This window comes from Eumetopias jubatus, unplaced genomic scaffold (genome assembly GCF_037043125.1).
Source record: "Eumetopias jubatus isolate StellerSeaLion01/CBP00866 unplaced genomic scaffold, mEumJub1_p1.0 scaffold_14, whole genome shotgun sequence".
In the NCBI taxonomy this organism is placed as follows: Eukaryota; Metazoa; Chordata; class Mammalia; order Carnivora; family Otariidae; genus Eumetopias; species Eumetopias jubatus.
The window spans coordinates 62,316,466-62,332,386 of NW_028274820.1; the positions used below are offsets into that span (position 1 = coordinate 62,316,466).

General features: G+C 43.3%; 1 protein-coding gene across 1 annotated transcript in view; it reads left to right on the forward strand.

The window, feature by feature from the left end:
- WIPF3 (WAS/WASL interacting protein family member 3) overlaps positions 1-15,921 on the forward strand; it is a gene marked incomplete at its 5' end in the record, with an annotated part of 60,180 nt that overhangs the window by 25,150 nt on the left and 19,109 nt on the right. The window contains one exon of the mRNA XM_088018367.1: positions 14,869-15,001. Within this exon, the coding sequence (XP_087874493.1) occupies positions 14,869-15,001 (133 nt within the window). The remainder of the gene's footprint in view (positions 1-14,868; positions 15,002-15,921) is intronic.

A 15,921-nucleotide genomic window follows, 5' to 3' on the forward strand; every position in this document is an offset into this window, starting at 1 on the left:
AGTTGTTCCAGCACTATTTGTTGAAGACTATCCTTTCTCCATTAAATTGCCTTTGCAGCTTTGTCAGAAATTGATGGTTGAGTCTAGTTGAGGTAAGGTAACTTGCCGAAGTTATGCCACTAATAAACGGTGGATCCAGGATTCCATTCAAGGTGAAGAGACTCTGGAATCCTCATTTTTAAGAAAGGAAGGTCTGTCTCCCACTGATAGAAGGCTGATGCCTTCCTCCTTGGGTGACTCACTCTATCAAGACCACTTAGCCACTGGCCGACTGGACTCAGATGCTCCCTTAAGTGTTAACTCAGCCAGAACAGAACTGTAAATTGTAAAACTCACCCTTGAGCTCAGCTTTTCCCACTATACCATACTACCTTCTTGCCAACTGGCCACTGAAGATGCTTTTAGCAGCCCAACAGCATAAAAGAAGTAGCCCAAGGGAAAACAAAGGATATGAGCGGCATGGACCACAGAGATATCGGGCAGGGTGTAGAGAATCACCTGCAGGCCAAAGAAGGATCCCTTAGTTGCCAGATAGGGCTTTCCATTCTTCATCAACAGGGCCCAGAACTAGAGTGAGGTCCCAGGGTGATGACAGAACTATAGAGCACATACACGGAGCACGCAAGTCTGGCATCCTAGGGGCTACCCTAAGAGGTGGGGAAGCAGGTTCTGGAAGGATGAGAATATCACCAGATCCAGATGTAAGATTCTTTTGGTAGACTTAGTAGGATCCAATACACATCCAGATCCAGAGGCTTCCACTGGCCTCTGGGGACCTAGAAAAGTGACTATGAGCAAAGAAAGTCGAGATCCATTTACATTATCATCTATAATAGTACAATACTTTGGGAACATTTTGAGCTTTCTAGAAATTTTGGAATTTCCCCCTCTTGGTTATGTTTGTTGCTTTTGTGTCCTTTCCTATTTGAGCAATGTTCAAAATCGTAATCTATTTCAGAGTCAACAAAGGGAGGCCATACGCTGAAAACCCTGCCTTGTGCCCTGCAGCCAACAGGGAGGTGTAAAAGGAGAATAGGGGGCTGACACTTGGAAAGAAAGAGGTGGGCCATCATGGTTGCCCCGAGGGAGGTTCCATGTTACCTGACGAGGTAGTTTCAGGTACAAGCTGTTTACAGTTGAGGGTATCAGCCTCAGAGCTAGGGTTACTCTCTGCAGTTTCCATTTTAAGTGTTTTCAGTCCTCTTCCTGCCAAGATGGCTGCTGGCTCACGTTTGAGGCACTAATCAGACTGGTCTCGGAGTCCGTCATTCAGCTCTGGCTGTCCTTGCTGGCCCTGGCAACGGCCTAGCTAGCACTTAGCTCCTTGGGCCCCAGCCATCTCAACAGCAACATCCTCCCTTCCTCTTCTTTCTGATACCCCTTTACTGCCCCGTCCTTCCTGCTCTGGCTGTCATCCTCCTTGTGAAGCAACAGTTACTGTGGTCCCAAGCCAGAGGATGCTCAGACCGTTGCCCCACCCAGCGGCAGGCTGGCCATGTATTCCTGGGTTTTTGCCTGCACTATTTTCCCAGGTGATGTCATTACCAAGAGGCTGTCCAGCATGGTGACAGAGGGACCCTGACTTGCCTGGCCTCACTCTTCCACTCTCCCCTCACTAGCAATGAACAGCACGCTTCCCCTCTGAAGCTCATCTGTAAAGTGGACATAATACTCATAACTAGTACCTCCATCATGGGGCTGGTTGTTCAAGTGCCCTCTATATGAGCTAAGACACATCGAGTACTTGGAACAGTGCCTGACACACACGAATGCCTTCCCATCTCTTTGTCTTATTGCTGTCGTCATTGTCTTCAGCCTTTGCATGTCGCAGCCTCTGTACCTACACTCCAGAATCACTTCTGTGCGTCGTAGAGTAAAAAGAAGGAACCAAGTCTCAGGAAAAGTTGGTTATTTCAAATGAAAGAGAGGAAGGAATCCTAGGTGTCAGCTCGGGGAAATGAGACAAAGCCTTTAACAGAAATAGTGATACTGCAATTGACAGTAGTGTTATTTCATTAGTTTGCAGATTAATCTGCTGGGATGAGAGCATGTTTCTTTTTAGTAGTAAATTTTTGTCTAAAAAAATGGAAGATATGAAACCTCAACCAGTTTTTGAGACACTGTTCAAACTATGTTTTATTTATTAGCAATTCCTAGCGCGAAGACTTTGACTCCTAATGCTGGTCTCTCTTTTTTTCTTTTTTCTTTTTTCTTTTTTTTTTTTTTTAGTTTACAAGGTTATTCTTTCCAGGTCCAGCATAGGTTATAAATCAGGTTTTCTCCTCATTTAAATTTTAGTCTTAAAAGCCTGGGAATATTGGTATCATTGAAAAAGAGAGAAGGAGAGAAGAATTGAATTCCCATCTCTAGGGACAAGGTGACCAGAGGTGAAAAAGTGTGAAGACAGCCTGAGGAATCAGGGCTGTGGCATAACCTTGAAGGCAGCAGCATCTCTTCCCATGCCTGCATGTTTTGTCAGAGCAGACAGATGTCAAAGATGCAGGGGTAAGGTTTACACGAAGTTCATTTTAATAAAATACTGGTAGATTGCTCGTACAGTTTTTTAAAAAAGCTGGATATGCTGGTTATTAAAAGTGGAATGGCTTAGTTTTTGCATGTTTAGAATTTCCACTCAAAAATAAGGGGAAATGGTAGAGACAAATGATCTCACTTTCCAGAGAAATGACGGTTGGCCTTTTAGCTCGTTTGTAATTAAATCTGGATCTACCTCAAAAGAACCTTAAACTTTGGTGATATGATGCTTTCCTCCGGGGAAAGGGAGTGGGGGAAGCACCTGGAACTCAAGCCTTGAACTTCTGTGACCAAACATGAGGTGTCCAGATGAGGAGGTTGGGCGAGTTTCATGGCGTCGCTCTCCAGTAGCTGGAACAGATGTCTGTCAATGTAGCCAGGACATGGACCACAGATTTCCAGAGTGTCAAGAACTGCCCCTGGGACCTGAAGAGCTTAGCAGAATATGGCAGGAACTCTGGAGCTGGATATTTTTATTTTTTAATTTGGGGACTGTTGACCTGGCTTTGAGGAAGGAGACAACCACCGGGCAGGGCACTGCCATCAGCACTATGACTAGGAATTCGGAGACTCAAGTTTTCGCCAGCGCACACTCTGGCGACACTCTGTCCAAAGGGAACCACGTCCTGTGCCTCCTGATTACTGCCTGTTCATCTGGGCTTTTGGATTTTTTCTTCTCACTTATCCTTAACCTCCTACTCCAACAACGAGATGCCTTACAGCCACCATTTGTCACCTATGAATTGTCCCCATTCCAGGACACCTGAATACCTGGATAACAGTTTCAGAATTGTTAGCCAGTACCTCTGTGGGAAATAATAGGATCGTACAGAGTCCAGGGTTTATATGCAATTCCTTTGCCTTAATTCTTAAAAGTTTTGACTCATTTACAAATTTACATGTATCAGTATCTTTTTCTCACACAGGGTGCAGTGAGATCATTTCATTCGTTTGTAACACGATTTGATAATTTTGTCACATTCTGCATTCTTTCCTGGGAGATAGCAACTTCCTAAGTGATTATTTTTATTCATGGGCATACGGTTTACTGTTTATGCTATAAAGTTTAATGGCTTTTGGCAAATGCGTAGTGGCAGTTGCCTGTCACCAACCAAAGTATCCTGGGAAGTGTTTCACCGATTGAACCTCCCTGCACCAAAGAATGCCCAATATGTTCACCTCATCTCTAGTTTTGCCTTTTCTAGAATATCATATGAAGGGAATCCTAGAATAAAGATAAATAAATGAGCAGAAAGAACAGCATATAAAAACTTTAATATTTGAAGGACCTGAGTAGTGCTGTAGAGAATTACAGTGTGTTTGGAGGAGGTGTGTGGATCATATAAGGAAAAAATTAATTTGAAGAAGTTCAAAAGAAAAAAAGATTTTGTAAAGTAAACGGTTTTTGATGTAGAGCTTAAAAGAGAAGTAAAAGGTTGGGCTGGTAGGCAGGGCTGGGGCCAGGGGAGCATTCCCAGAAGAGGCAAAAGCGTGAGCACAGGCTTAGAAGGGGGAAAGAAACACGAGAGACATCCGGAGCAGTTTTAACTCATCAAGAAATACCAAAAAAGGTTGAAAGATTCCTTGGGAAATTGCCGCTAGATTCCTTGATTTGGTACAGAATGGAGAGTCACTGAAGCATTTTGAGGAGAGTCAGACAATGGGTTCCTCCAATACAGTTATCTGAGGGCAGCCTTGAAGATACATTGGGAATCCTAGTGTGGAGACCAGTTCAGAGGCTCAGGTCCAGAAAATTGATAACAAGGAATGCAGGTTTACCCCACTATCTGACAGTAGAGTTCCTAGGAAACCTTTTGTAAGTCAAAGTGTTGTAAATTGAGGAAGCTATTACCATCAATTTATATAGAACCCCTTTGAGCATTCCCAAACCCAAAATATAACCGCTCTCAGGCTTTTCTGCTACCTTAGGGCACATCTTGCTAACAGGTGCACACAATAAATCGAGATAAAGCACAGGTGCCCACAGACACAGTTCTGTGGGATGCTAAGATGCTAAGATGGATGCTAAGGTGCTGAGCCTACTTCTCGGCGAGGAGCTTGGTGGCGCTACTCTCGCTCTGGGGCCAGGCTGCCTCTGCAAGGCTCACTGTCAAACAAATGCTGAATGCTATTGTCTGGTTTCTTGTGTTTAGTAAAAATAGGTGCTAATGTAGGTCTTTTGTAAAAGTGAAATAACATGAACTTTCAAACAGCAGAGGATCCCTGTATGTGTATGTGTACATGTGTGCAATCCATGTATACACACACATATATACACAGAGAGAGAGACACACATGGATACAGTCCCTGAGAACAGGATCCTCATGGTCTTGCCCATACTGTATCCCCAACTCCTGATCCAATGGCGCAGAGTCAACACTCAAATCTTATATATTATTGAGTCATATTAATAGCCAACAGGTTTGCTCTACTGATTTCTATTTGCCCTCTTTTCAGGGTCCCTCTCTCCAGCAGTTTCTGTGAACTACTTATACATTCATTTTGCTATGGTGCAGATAAAATAACTATCACATGAATTTAAAGGTGTGCTTTTGTCCAGTGTCCAATCCACTGTCCATCAGTAGACCGCCTTTTTAAATTCAAGGCTCTGGCAGAGTTAAGCGTAATCCCTGCCTCTAAAACCCACCCATGCTCCCTGTTTATACCCACCTCAGATCTCTCTTTCTCTGTATTTCTTTATTGCTGCTCCTTCCACTCCCAGCCTAAATTCTTCCGTTTTCTTCTGATTATTCCCTACTGAAGGGAATTGGGAATTCATATTAAAATCAAAATTTTCAGTATTGCTAAAAATGAGTACCCACAACTACAGCTTGTAGTTAGGGAGGGATTGCCATACAGTGGAACTGCTTTATAACACTGGTGTGGGTAGAAAAATGCTGGCATTGATGGGTAAACTCAGGGTAGCATACGGAAGTGCAGTTAAGCCCAGCAGACCATATTAGTGAGTGCTTTGCATTTTTTATCCCAAGTGAGATGGAAAAACAAACACTGCAAGTTTTGAGCAGAGTGACATGATCTGGGTGGCAGGTGCTCTGCTAAGGGCAAACATGTTGTTCTCGGAACAAAAAAGGGCTCTTTACCTGGCCTTTCAGGACTGGAAGTCCAATCCAAGAGACAACTATAAAAAGAGCAGGAGATTACCTCCAGCTAAGGTCCAGAAGTGAGCTCCAGCATAGAATGCCTGAGAAGTAGAGGGCCTTGCACAGTGTGAAGGGATCTGAAATTGCTCCTGAGGGCAGTGAGGAGCCAGCAGAAAGTTTTTTGGTGGGGAGGGACATGACAGGAGATATGGCCTTTACACAGGTCATTCTGAGAGCCGAGTGGAGGAGAGCAAGAAGACAGGAGGCATGAAGGCCAGGTGATGGAATCCCAAGGTGACCGTGGCCTGTGGGGCTTGGGGGGAAAGCTTTCCCTTTTTCCCCCCTCTAGGTTCTTTGGCTGGTCTAACAATTAAATTGACATAAGACAGAGTAACAGGAGAAAAATGTATTTTGTATGTATAGGAGCTCATAGAAATAGGAGACTCAAAGAAGTGACCAAAGCAGGCAGCTTTTAGACCTTTTAGACAAAGAAACAATTAAGTTTGTAAAGAGTTGACAAGACATTGGTGCCTGGGTGGCTCAGTTGGTTTAAGTGGCTGACTCTTGATTTCAACTCAGGTCATGATCTCAGGATCATGAGAGCCTTAAGATTCTCTCTCTTCCTCTCCCTCTACCCCTTTCCCCCTGCCCCGCGCATGCTCTCTCTCTCAAAAAAAAAAAAAAAATTGTATTTTTAAAGTATTGAGAAGACAAAGAAGTTTGGGTTTGGGGTAGTAAATTAGCAAAGAAGTAACAAGGTTTGTTTATACAGCCCTCTTGGCCTTGAATTCCTATCTCTGGGGCTAAGAATGTCTCCTTTCCTCCTGGTACAAGGGGTTACTTTTCATATGGGAAATTTCTTTCCCACTAACAGGGGGACAAAGAATAGTCAGTGTCCTTGCATTGGCTGTTTTTTATGTAACTTTAATTCAAAATAATCAGTATGCCCAAATGGCATATTTGGAAGCAGCCTACGCTGAACCCCACCACCTGCACTGAGTCAGCTTTGCAGAAAAGGAGCCAGATTCTGGAGAAATCGCTCAGGAAGAATCAATAGGAGGAGGAGCCAGCAAAACTTGCTGAAGCTGGCCTTCTTCCTCGCTTCGCATGCAGGTGAGTCCTCAGGGTGGATCCTTTCTCCAGGCACTGACAGGCGGCTGTGCAGAAGACCAAGTCCTGGTCTGCAGAGAACTTTTCTTCCAGGTGAACGGCCTTCACTGGATGATATATATATTTTAAAGATTTTTGAGTTTGGGGGAGTCTAGCAGCCCTGCAAGAACAAAAATTACTCTTCAGGAAAATAAAATAAAACAACGTATCCGCAATGTCCGTTGTAGAGTCAGAAATTGCTAGACTTGCAAAGAAACAGGAAAATAGCACCCATAGGGAAAGAATTCAGTTGATAGAAACTGACCAGGAGATGGCTCAGGTATTAGATTTAAAATGCAAGGACATGTCAGCAGTTATACTGATGAAGTTTAACGGCTTGATGGAAAATCTGGACTTAATGGTTGAAGAGATAAGGGAATCCCTTAAAAAGGATCTAAAGGAAATTTTAGGAGTAGAAAGTAAAATACCTGAAGTGAAAAATATAAACAACTCCAGTACCAAAAAGGAGTGGCCACAAATAAAAGGTTTAGCCACACAAAAAACAGGGTTGGTAGAGAAAATAGAAGGAGCAAACTCTGAAATAGTTGAAGATACTGAAAATTTGACCTTTAAAAGAAAAGAAGTAAGTGAGCTGAGTAGCAAATTAGATAAAGCTGAAGAAGTACAGTATGAACCAAGGTAAGGAATTGTCCCATGATGAATCAAAAAATGACAAAGTCATGGAAAGTGTGGAAGAAGCCATAAGCAATATAGACAACACTTGGGGAGATCGTAGTATCCATACAGAAGTAACACGAGAGAACCAAGAGATTGGAGAGGATGAGCTGGTCAGAGAAAAAAGAGAGGAAAAAATCCCTTAGAATTTAAAGAATAAAGAGAAAATTCTAAAAACCTCCAGAGAAGATGAAGGAGCAGTACTTACGTTGGTGGCAGACTTTTCATCAGCAACACTGAACATTAGTAAGCAATGGAGTAACGTCTTCAACATTCTGAGGGAAAATGATTTTGAACCTAAAGTTCTATGCCAGGTTACATTAACATTTAAGTGTGATGGTGAAGTAAGGACCTTTTCAGATATGCAAAGTCTCAGCAATTTTATTAGCCAAAAACCATTTATGAACGAATTACTGAAAGATGTACTCCCACAAAAGGAAAAAATAAAGGAAGAAGGTATGGGATTCAAGAAAAAGTGGAAAAAACTCTACTAGATTTGAAGCATGGAGCTGAGGGAGAAGCCAGTGATGGCTTGAGCTTTCTATTTGTTAAAGAAGTAAAGGTTGCTGAGCCAGAGGAGGTGAAGAACTTAGAAATTCAGGAAGAAGAGTCTTCAGAGCTGGAAGAAGAGGCTTCAGGGCTGGAGGAGGAGGGAGAAGAGGCTTCAGTATTACGTGAGAAACAGGATTCAAACTTTCAGCGTCATTCGGAGACAAATACACAATGTGTAGTTGACGAAAAAAATAATGGTTTGGAGATTGTTTTAATTAAAGGGGTAGAAGATTCTGAGCCAGAAGAAAAAGGTTCAGAGTGGGAAATGGAAGTAGTTTTATCATGGGAGGAAGGAGAGGACTCTGAGGTAGAAAATGTAAAGACTGCCTCCCAGAATGAGAAAAAAGAGGCCTCAGATGGACTCAAAGAAATTGCCTATGATTATTTGGCTCAGGACTTTGAGAAGAAAAAATTGGTGAAACACCAGATGGTACAAAAAACCCAGAATAAAAAGGAAACAGCTATGCCCAGAAACCAAGGAGTTGGGACAGTGTGTCCGACCTTGCGTTTGGCCTCTCCCTCAAAATCACTAAAGATAAGTTCTGATAAGCAGAAAAGGCATTTAAGTACAAATTCGAGTACTCCATCAGGAATCACCAAATTTTTAAGGAAAGCTGACAAAGAGCGACACAAAACTCTGCTAACAGATGAGCGAACATCTAAAGAAACAGACTTAATACAAGAAACTGAAGAAAACTTTAGAAGAAATGTAATTAACAACTTTAGAGAGCTACAGGAGGAGGTTGCAAATCTTAAAAATTACCTTCCAGAGGTCTTGGGAATAAAAAACTCAATAGATGTTCTGAATAGCAGAATAGACACACTTGAAGAGAGAATGGACAATCTAGAAGACCAAATTGAAGAATTCTCTAAGGATACAATGCAAATGGCCAAACAGATAATAAATAAAGAAAGGTCAAGAGACATAGAGGATAGATCCAGAAGTTCCAACATCCGTTTGATAGGAATTCCAGAAAAAGATAATAAAGAGAATGGAGCAGAGGAAATAATTAAGGAAATCATTGAAGAAAACTTTCCAGAGCTAAAGGATTCAAGTCTTGACGTTGTCAGTGCTTACCGAATACCTGCTAAGATTGATGAGAAGAGACTCACTCCTAGACACATCTTGGTGAAATTTGGGAATTCCAGTGATAAAGAAAAAATTCTAAAGGCTTCCAGAAAAAGAGAAATAACCTACAGAGGAACAAGAATCAGATTGACCACAGACTTATCATTAGATACTCTAAATGCTAGAAGTCAGTGGAGCAATGTCATAAAAGTTCTGCAGGCAGAAGGCTTTACACCTAGAATCCTATACCCAGCCAAATTGGCATTTGATTTTGAAGGTAAAACAAAGACATTTTTTGATACCAAAGAATTCACAAAGTTTGTTTCTTGCATACCCTCTTTGAAAAAATTACTGGAGGATATACTTTAGCAATCTAGGATAACTATAAACACATACACACAATATATATTACCTTCTTCCCACAGCAAGAGTCAAAAAGGAAAACGAAATTAAAATGCCACATTTCTGCCCAGGAGGATGGACTGTGAACAGTGTACTTGGGGAGTAGGGGAAAGGAAGGTTACAGATACTGCTTAGATGTTGGTGAAGTTAAAGGGTGTGTTAAAATTAGTGTTAATCATTGTAGTTTGTGCAAGAGTAGGCTTTTTAAACTAATGGGGAGAGGGAGGGAATCTGTCAATGTAACCATAGGGAGAGGTGGGGTGAAAGTAATAGAAAAACAGGAAAAATGATGGCAGGATAAGTTAAATAGGGAAAATATGCAAAAGTTGAACTTTTGTCACAAGAAGGTACTCAATTTTAGATCATTTATCATGATGTGAATCTTGAATCTTTATATTAACCCTTTTTCCTTTGAAAAAAAAAAAAGAATCAATAGGAGTTTGTGACTGGATAGCTGTAGGGAATGAGGAGGAGGGAAGGTCCGAGATAGCCTCCCGGCCCTTGGGCAAGGAGTAGCTGCCAACATACGGTAGCCAGTCATTCCAGGGGAGGAGATTACTCCAGGGGATGGACTTCCCTGAGGGTGTGGAGAATAGGAACAGACACACCTAGAGCTCCAACGAAAGGGCCCTAATTCTGCTTTGCCTCCTGTTAAAACACAAAATTCAGCTAGGTAAACTTAAAGATCTAATAGACTTGATTCAGCAATTCAGGAATCAAGGAGCATCCCATCTAGCAAATGGAAGGGAGGTCTGAGGAGCCGTACCAAGTGGAAGGTTTTTGTGTTTTTTTTAAGATTTTTATTTATTTGTTTGACAGAGAAAGAGAGAAAGCAGGGGGAGGGGCAGAGGGAGATGCAGACTCCCCTGCTGAGCAGGGAGCCTGACACGGGGCACAATCCCAGGACCCTGGAATCGTGACCCCAGCCGAAGGCAGACACTTAACCCACTGAGCCACCCAGGCGCCCCAAATGGAAGGTTTTTAAAAGCAGAAAGGGACGTGGGGCGCCTGGGTGGCTCAGTGGGTTAAGTGTCTGCCTTCAGTTGAGGTCATGATCTCAGGGTCCTGGGATCGAGCCCCACACTGGGCTCCCTGCTCAGCGGGGACCCTGCTTCTCCTTCTGCCCCTCCTCCTGCTCGTGATCTCTCTCAAATAGATAAATAAAATCTTAAAAAATAAATAAATAAAGGCAGAAAATGGGTGGGAGAGGGAAGTCATAAAAGAAAGGAGTATTTCAGACAAGGTGAAGGGCAGGGGTCAGTCACACAAATTACCTCACTAGTGCTGGTGGGGTCAACCCAGATTGACTGGGTAAAGGTCACATTCTCGGGAGGGGCTAAAACTAAAATTAAGTCTTGGTTTGCTGTCTTGGAGGGGCAGGTGGCTCCATTTTGGGCCCGTTGTGCCGCTTTCACCCTCCTGGTAAAGGAAGTGACTCTGGGAGGCGGCTGGGTACTCAAGGGAACATCATGGTCTGTGTGCCGTCGTTCAGGAAACCAGGCTATAGAAAAGGAGGTTATAGTGTGGATTTTAATTGCATAGTTGGATTTCTGAGAATGAGACCTAACACTGTTAGACCCCAGTACCCTTCATTCTAGAACAGCCTCACTTAAGCACATTTGGGGTGTAGGGAACATTGTGTCACTTTTCTCTGAAAATATTTCATGTCTGTCTTTCATATCCCAGGCTCCCCGTGTTCTCCTCCAGCAAGATGGTAGTGGCAGGGGGAGGCAGTGCTATTCAGGCTGGCCTGGGGACTCAGGTTTGGTCCTGAAATCCAAGTACTCTGGCTGCTGAGAGCTGTCTGCCCCCAGGTGTGGAAGGCAGGAGCGGGCTGAGGGCCAAGGGAATGAGCAGGCTGTGTACCTGGAAACCTGAGAACTAATTTTAGGTCTAACAGCCACCTTGGAGAATGTACCTTTCAGAAGCTGCAAAGCTGAAATTGTATGAAGATGGTAGGGTTTAGATCATCCTTGAGACAAACAACCTGCTAGATTTAGATTAACCGGCTGGATTGTTTTTATTAATGTTTCTCACAGAAATCAGTATGAATCAGACAGATGCAGGAATGGCGTATAGTAGCAGTGTGACAAACAGCAGGACATGCATTTCTGGGCTGGACTGCCATTCCCCACCCCCCACCCCCAACCACACTGAAACCGGATCAGCTCATTTGCTGGGATGACAAAGGGACATGCGAAAGCTTTTCTAATTTAGCAAGATGGGAGAACAGACACTTCACCACCCTTGGCTCTGTTAGAACTGTCAGTCAGTTTTTGTGTTTGTGATCTTACTGGTTCACTTCAGTTCTTCAGCCTTTGGATGGCTCAGGATGGGTTCATTTGCATTGCTCTTCTGCTACTTTGCATCTTTTTGGGATCCAAGCTATTCCATTTGGAGCTCACTATGGGGGAACTGAGTCCACAAAAGGTTTATGTGCAACTCAACAGATGGTCACACTCAATAACAATGTGGAGAAAGAACAAGAACAAACGTTGAAGTAATGGTTTCCTGAATGAGTGTGTGTGTGTGTGTGTGTGTGTGTGTGTGTGTGTGTGTGTGTTTGCGCACCCACTCGTGCACGCACCGTGAGGGAGGCATGTTTAGTGGAAAAATTACCACAGGAAAAGTGTCCAGGAGTGGCTTTTTCTCTGTTGATTATACTTTTGGTGACATTGCTAGTAACCAGGATTTGCATAGAATAAAAGAACGAGTGAGTATCTGGAAATCTCTTCTGTTTCTGTACCCTTGTAACCACAGTAACAAGACTTCTTGGGGTTTTTTAAGAAAGCAAATTATGAGTGAATTGTTAAAAAATATTGCAGGTGGAGTAGAAAAGACTGTCACGGTGTAATACAGTTTTCAGTGTGCAAATGAATATGTCCTTAGATGTCCTTTTGTACAAAACCCATTAAGCCTAAATCTCTAGGTCACCCTAGCCCTGAAGTTACTGGTTCTTGACCTTGCAGGAGAGACTTGACTGATACCAGCTCAGTATCAGGGGAGGGAGAGCCCTCTAGTGGAAAGTCATCAGGGCCAACTAGTGCAGCGGGAAAGGAAGCCAAGAAGTCAAAGAAGGAATGATAAATTTAGTCCAGCAAATTGAACTGCAGCATGTACACGTGATGTGACTCGCCGTATCCTCCTGCTGATTTGGAAGATGTTTATCTACACATCTGTGATGTGGAATCATCAAGAACCTATTGAGGCCTGTGCTAAGTAGGTACTCAAATTAAAATAATTATTCCAAGGACATATAACCTTCTTCATAGCCGTCACCTAAAAAGCCTGGGATGGGCAAGTTTGGGTTTGGGGAGTAGGGGATACATTTCGGTAATAAACAGTCAAGTTTAAATTAGATGAGATGACCCACTCCCACCCCAGGATTATTAGCTATAAGGTTTGTTCATGGGTCAAGCTGCTTCTTTAAGCAGAAGAATGCACCGTTCTAACCTTTGCCTTCCCCAAGGCTATCACCTGAGTTGGACCATGACTACCATCATAATTCAGTGTGTTATTTATCTTGTAAATAGGAAGAAAGCTACAAAGCACTCTGTCCTTCTAATCCCTGACCATAGTACATGTCTGATATTGTAATGCTAGATTTTTGCAAAAATGTTCATACTCTCTTGACTAGAGTCATGATATTTCTGTTGGCTCTTTATTCTTGTCATTAACTACTATAAATAAAATGAGAGACTTTAAAGATCTTAAAACTTTGCAGTTTAAAATTATTTATTGATATTAATTGTTTATATAGACTTTTTAAAAGCATGTTGTATGAGAAATTCCCTGTTGTACATGTGCATTAATAATGCATTCTAAAAACCATGTGATCATTAGGGTTGGGGCCCTTTGCTTATCGCTCTATTATTGACCATAATCCATGAGCCCCCCTCAAGGGTTCAAAAAGCTTGTTTCCAGGCAACAAGAAGCATATGCCCTTCAAAGCCTGCGGAAGATGCCTTGCCAGTGCAGTAGACTCAGCCAGTAGAAATGCACTCTCAGCACATTTTAGCTAAAACTGCAATTGCCCTTGATTCTAGCCTGTAACACTGGAGAGTCTCTGACTATATAGTCGACAAAGCTGAATTGTCCTTTTCTGAACAGAAAATGGCTAGAGCAAGGATTTGTAAATCTTATCTATACTTTGAGGACCGTCTTAAAGTCTCATATCTTCCTTGTGGCCTGACAAATATGGCCATTTCTGAACTCTTGGTGGCTTTCCTCTCTGTAGGACTTACGTCATGTACTGCATTATGTAGTGGCTTAATTCCATGCACGTGTGTCCCGTCTCTCTGGCACGCACGCATGCCCTTGAAGGCAAGCGCAGCGTATTCTATACATCCGGGGTCTAGTTCACTCACTCATTCATTCGTCTGGTAGTCACTGCAGATATGCCTATCTGCAGACAGGTCCTGTTACTCTCTCTAGAAATGCATTTGTGGGGCGCCTCGGTGGCTCAGTTGTTAAGCGTCTGCCTTCGGCTCAGGTCATGATCCCAGGGTCCTGGGATCGAGCCCTGCGTCGGGGTCCCTGCTCAGCGGGAAGTCTGCTTCTCCCTCTCCCACTCCCCCTGCTTGTGTTCCTTCTCTCACTGTGTCTCTCTCTGTCAAATAAATAAATAAAATCTTAAAAAAAAAAAAAAGAAATGCATTTGTGAACAAAACGAATAAGATCTTTTTCCTGACACGGTCCTGTGGGGTGGTGAACCTTAAACTCGTAACTGCGAATTGCCATTTTCCACAAGGAAAGATAAATTTATACAAGGTGATAGGAATTGCAGAGGAACAAGGAAGATGGTACCTGAAGAGAGAACACTGCGGGGCCTTACTTAGACTGGAGGGTTAGAAAAAGCCTCTGAAGTCGTGATATTTCAGCTGAAAACTAAAGACACATGGTACCTCCTATAGAGCAGGGGCTAAGAAGTATTTCTGGCTTTGAGAACTATTTAACCAGGTCTCCATGCACATGGTATAAACCTTCTGTGTTTCCTCCTGGTTGTGTCTCCCAGTGCAATCCTACCCCTCCCCTTATTTGCCGCCAACCTGCATCCATTCTGTCTGGTGCTCCCTGGTGCTGCGATCCCATGGACACCCCTACCATGTCAGCCCAAGCTACAGCGGAAATGTTTAAAAACAAAATTCAACTGAGTAAATTTTAAAGATCTGATTTTATTCAGTGATTTATGAAATCGGGCAGCAGCCCATCTAACAGAGAAAAGAGATAGAAAGCCCATCTAACAGATAGAAGAGAGCCCCAAGGAGCTGTACAAATTGAAAGACTTTTATAGGCAGAAGGGAGTGGGACACAAGGAAGTTGTACTAGCAAAAAGTAGATTATGATATTATATGTGGTTATAATCAAATCCCTCTTGTTCCCTTACAGGTAGGTACAGACGCTTCCAGCTTGAGAAAGGCAGACCCCAAAAGTCGGAGTGCACTGTTGGCTGATATCCAGCAAGGAACTCGCCTACGGAAAGTCACACAGATCAGTGACCGCAGTGCCCCACAGATTGAGAGTAAGTGAGCAGCTGGGCCGGGCCTGCCGTGAGTCACGGGCAGGCCATGTGGGGCTCAGCCAGGCACCGCTGGCTTGCTCAGGGCAGGGGCAACACTTGTTACCCAGGATGCACTTTGGGCCTTCGCGGACTTGCATGATGTATGGGCCACGTGAGTGAGAGAGTCAGAGCTCCTTTCCAGGTGTACAGATGGTTTAGAGCAGATCTTCTACCACTGTTCGAATGCTAAACAAACGAGCAAATTCATGGTGGGATACCTTTTTTTTTTAATTGTGATAAAATACATATCAAATTCACCATTTTAGCCATTTAAAGTGTCCATTTCAGTGGCATTTGTACATTCACAATGTGGTTGCAACCATCACCTCGGTCTAGTTTCAGAACATTTTCATCACCCCAGAAGGAGACCCCATGCCCATTACATGTCACTCCCCATTCCGCCCCTCCCCCAGTCCCTGGCAGCTGGTCTCTGTGGGTTTGCCTCTTGGGGATATACATGTGAACGGAATCATACAGTATGTGGCCTTTTGTGACTGGCTCCTTCACTTAGCATGTTTTCAGAGTTCGTTCATGCCGTAGCGTGTGCCCCGTCTTTACTCCTTATTGCTGACTAATATTCTGTCATCTGGCTACTCCACTCTGTGTGCATCCACAGTGAGATACCCTCTAAAGATAGCTTACCCTGCATCCACCTAGTTCCCAAAGAGAAAAATTAAAGTCTCAACATTAAAGTATGCCAAATTTTTGTGTTCGCAAGGAAAAAAGATGTATTCAGAATTCTCTCATAGAATCCCATGACTGCGCTTTCTATGTACAGAGTTAAGAGGGGCCCTGTGCTTGGGTCACATGACCGGGGCCGAGTCCCGAGTCTGCTACCAGGTGCAGCTGGGGATTTCTCTGAGATTCAGTCCGCTCATCCA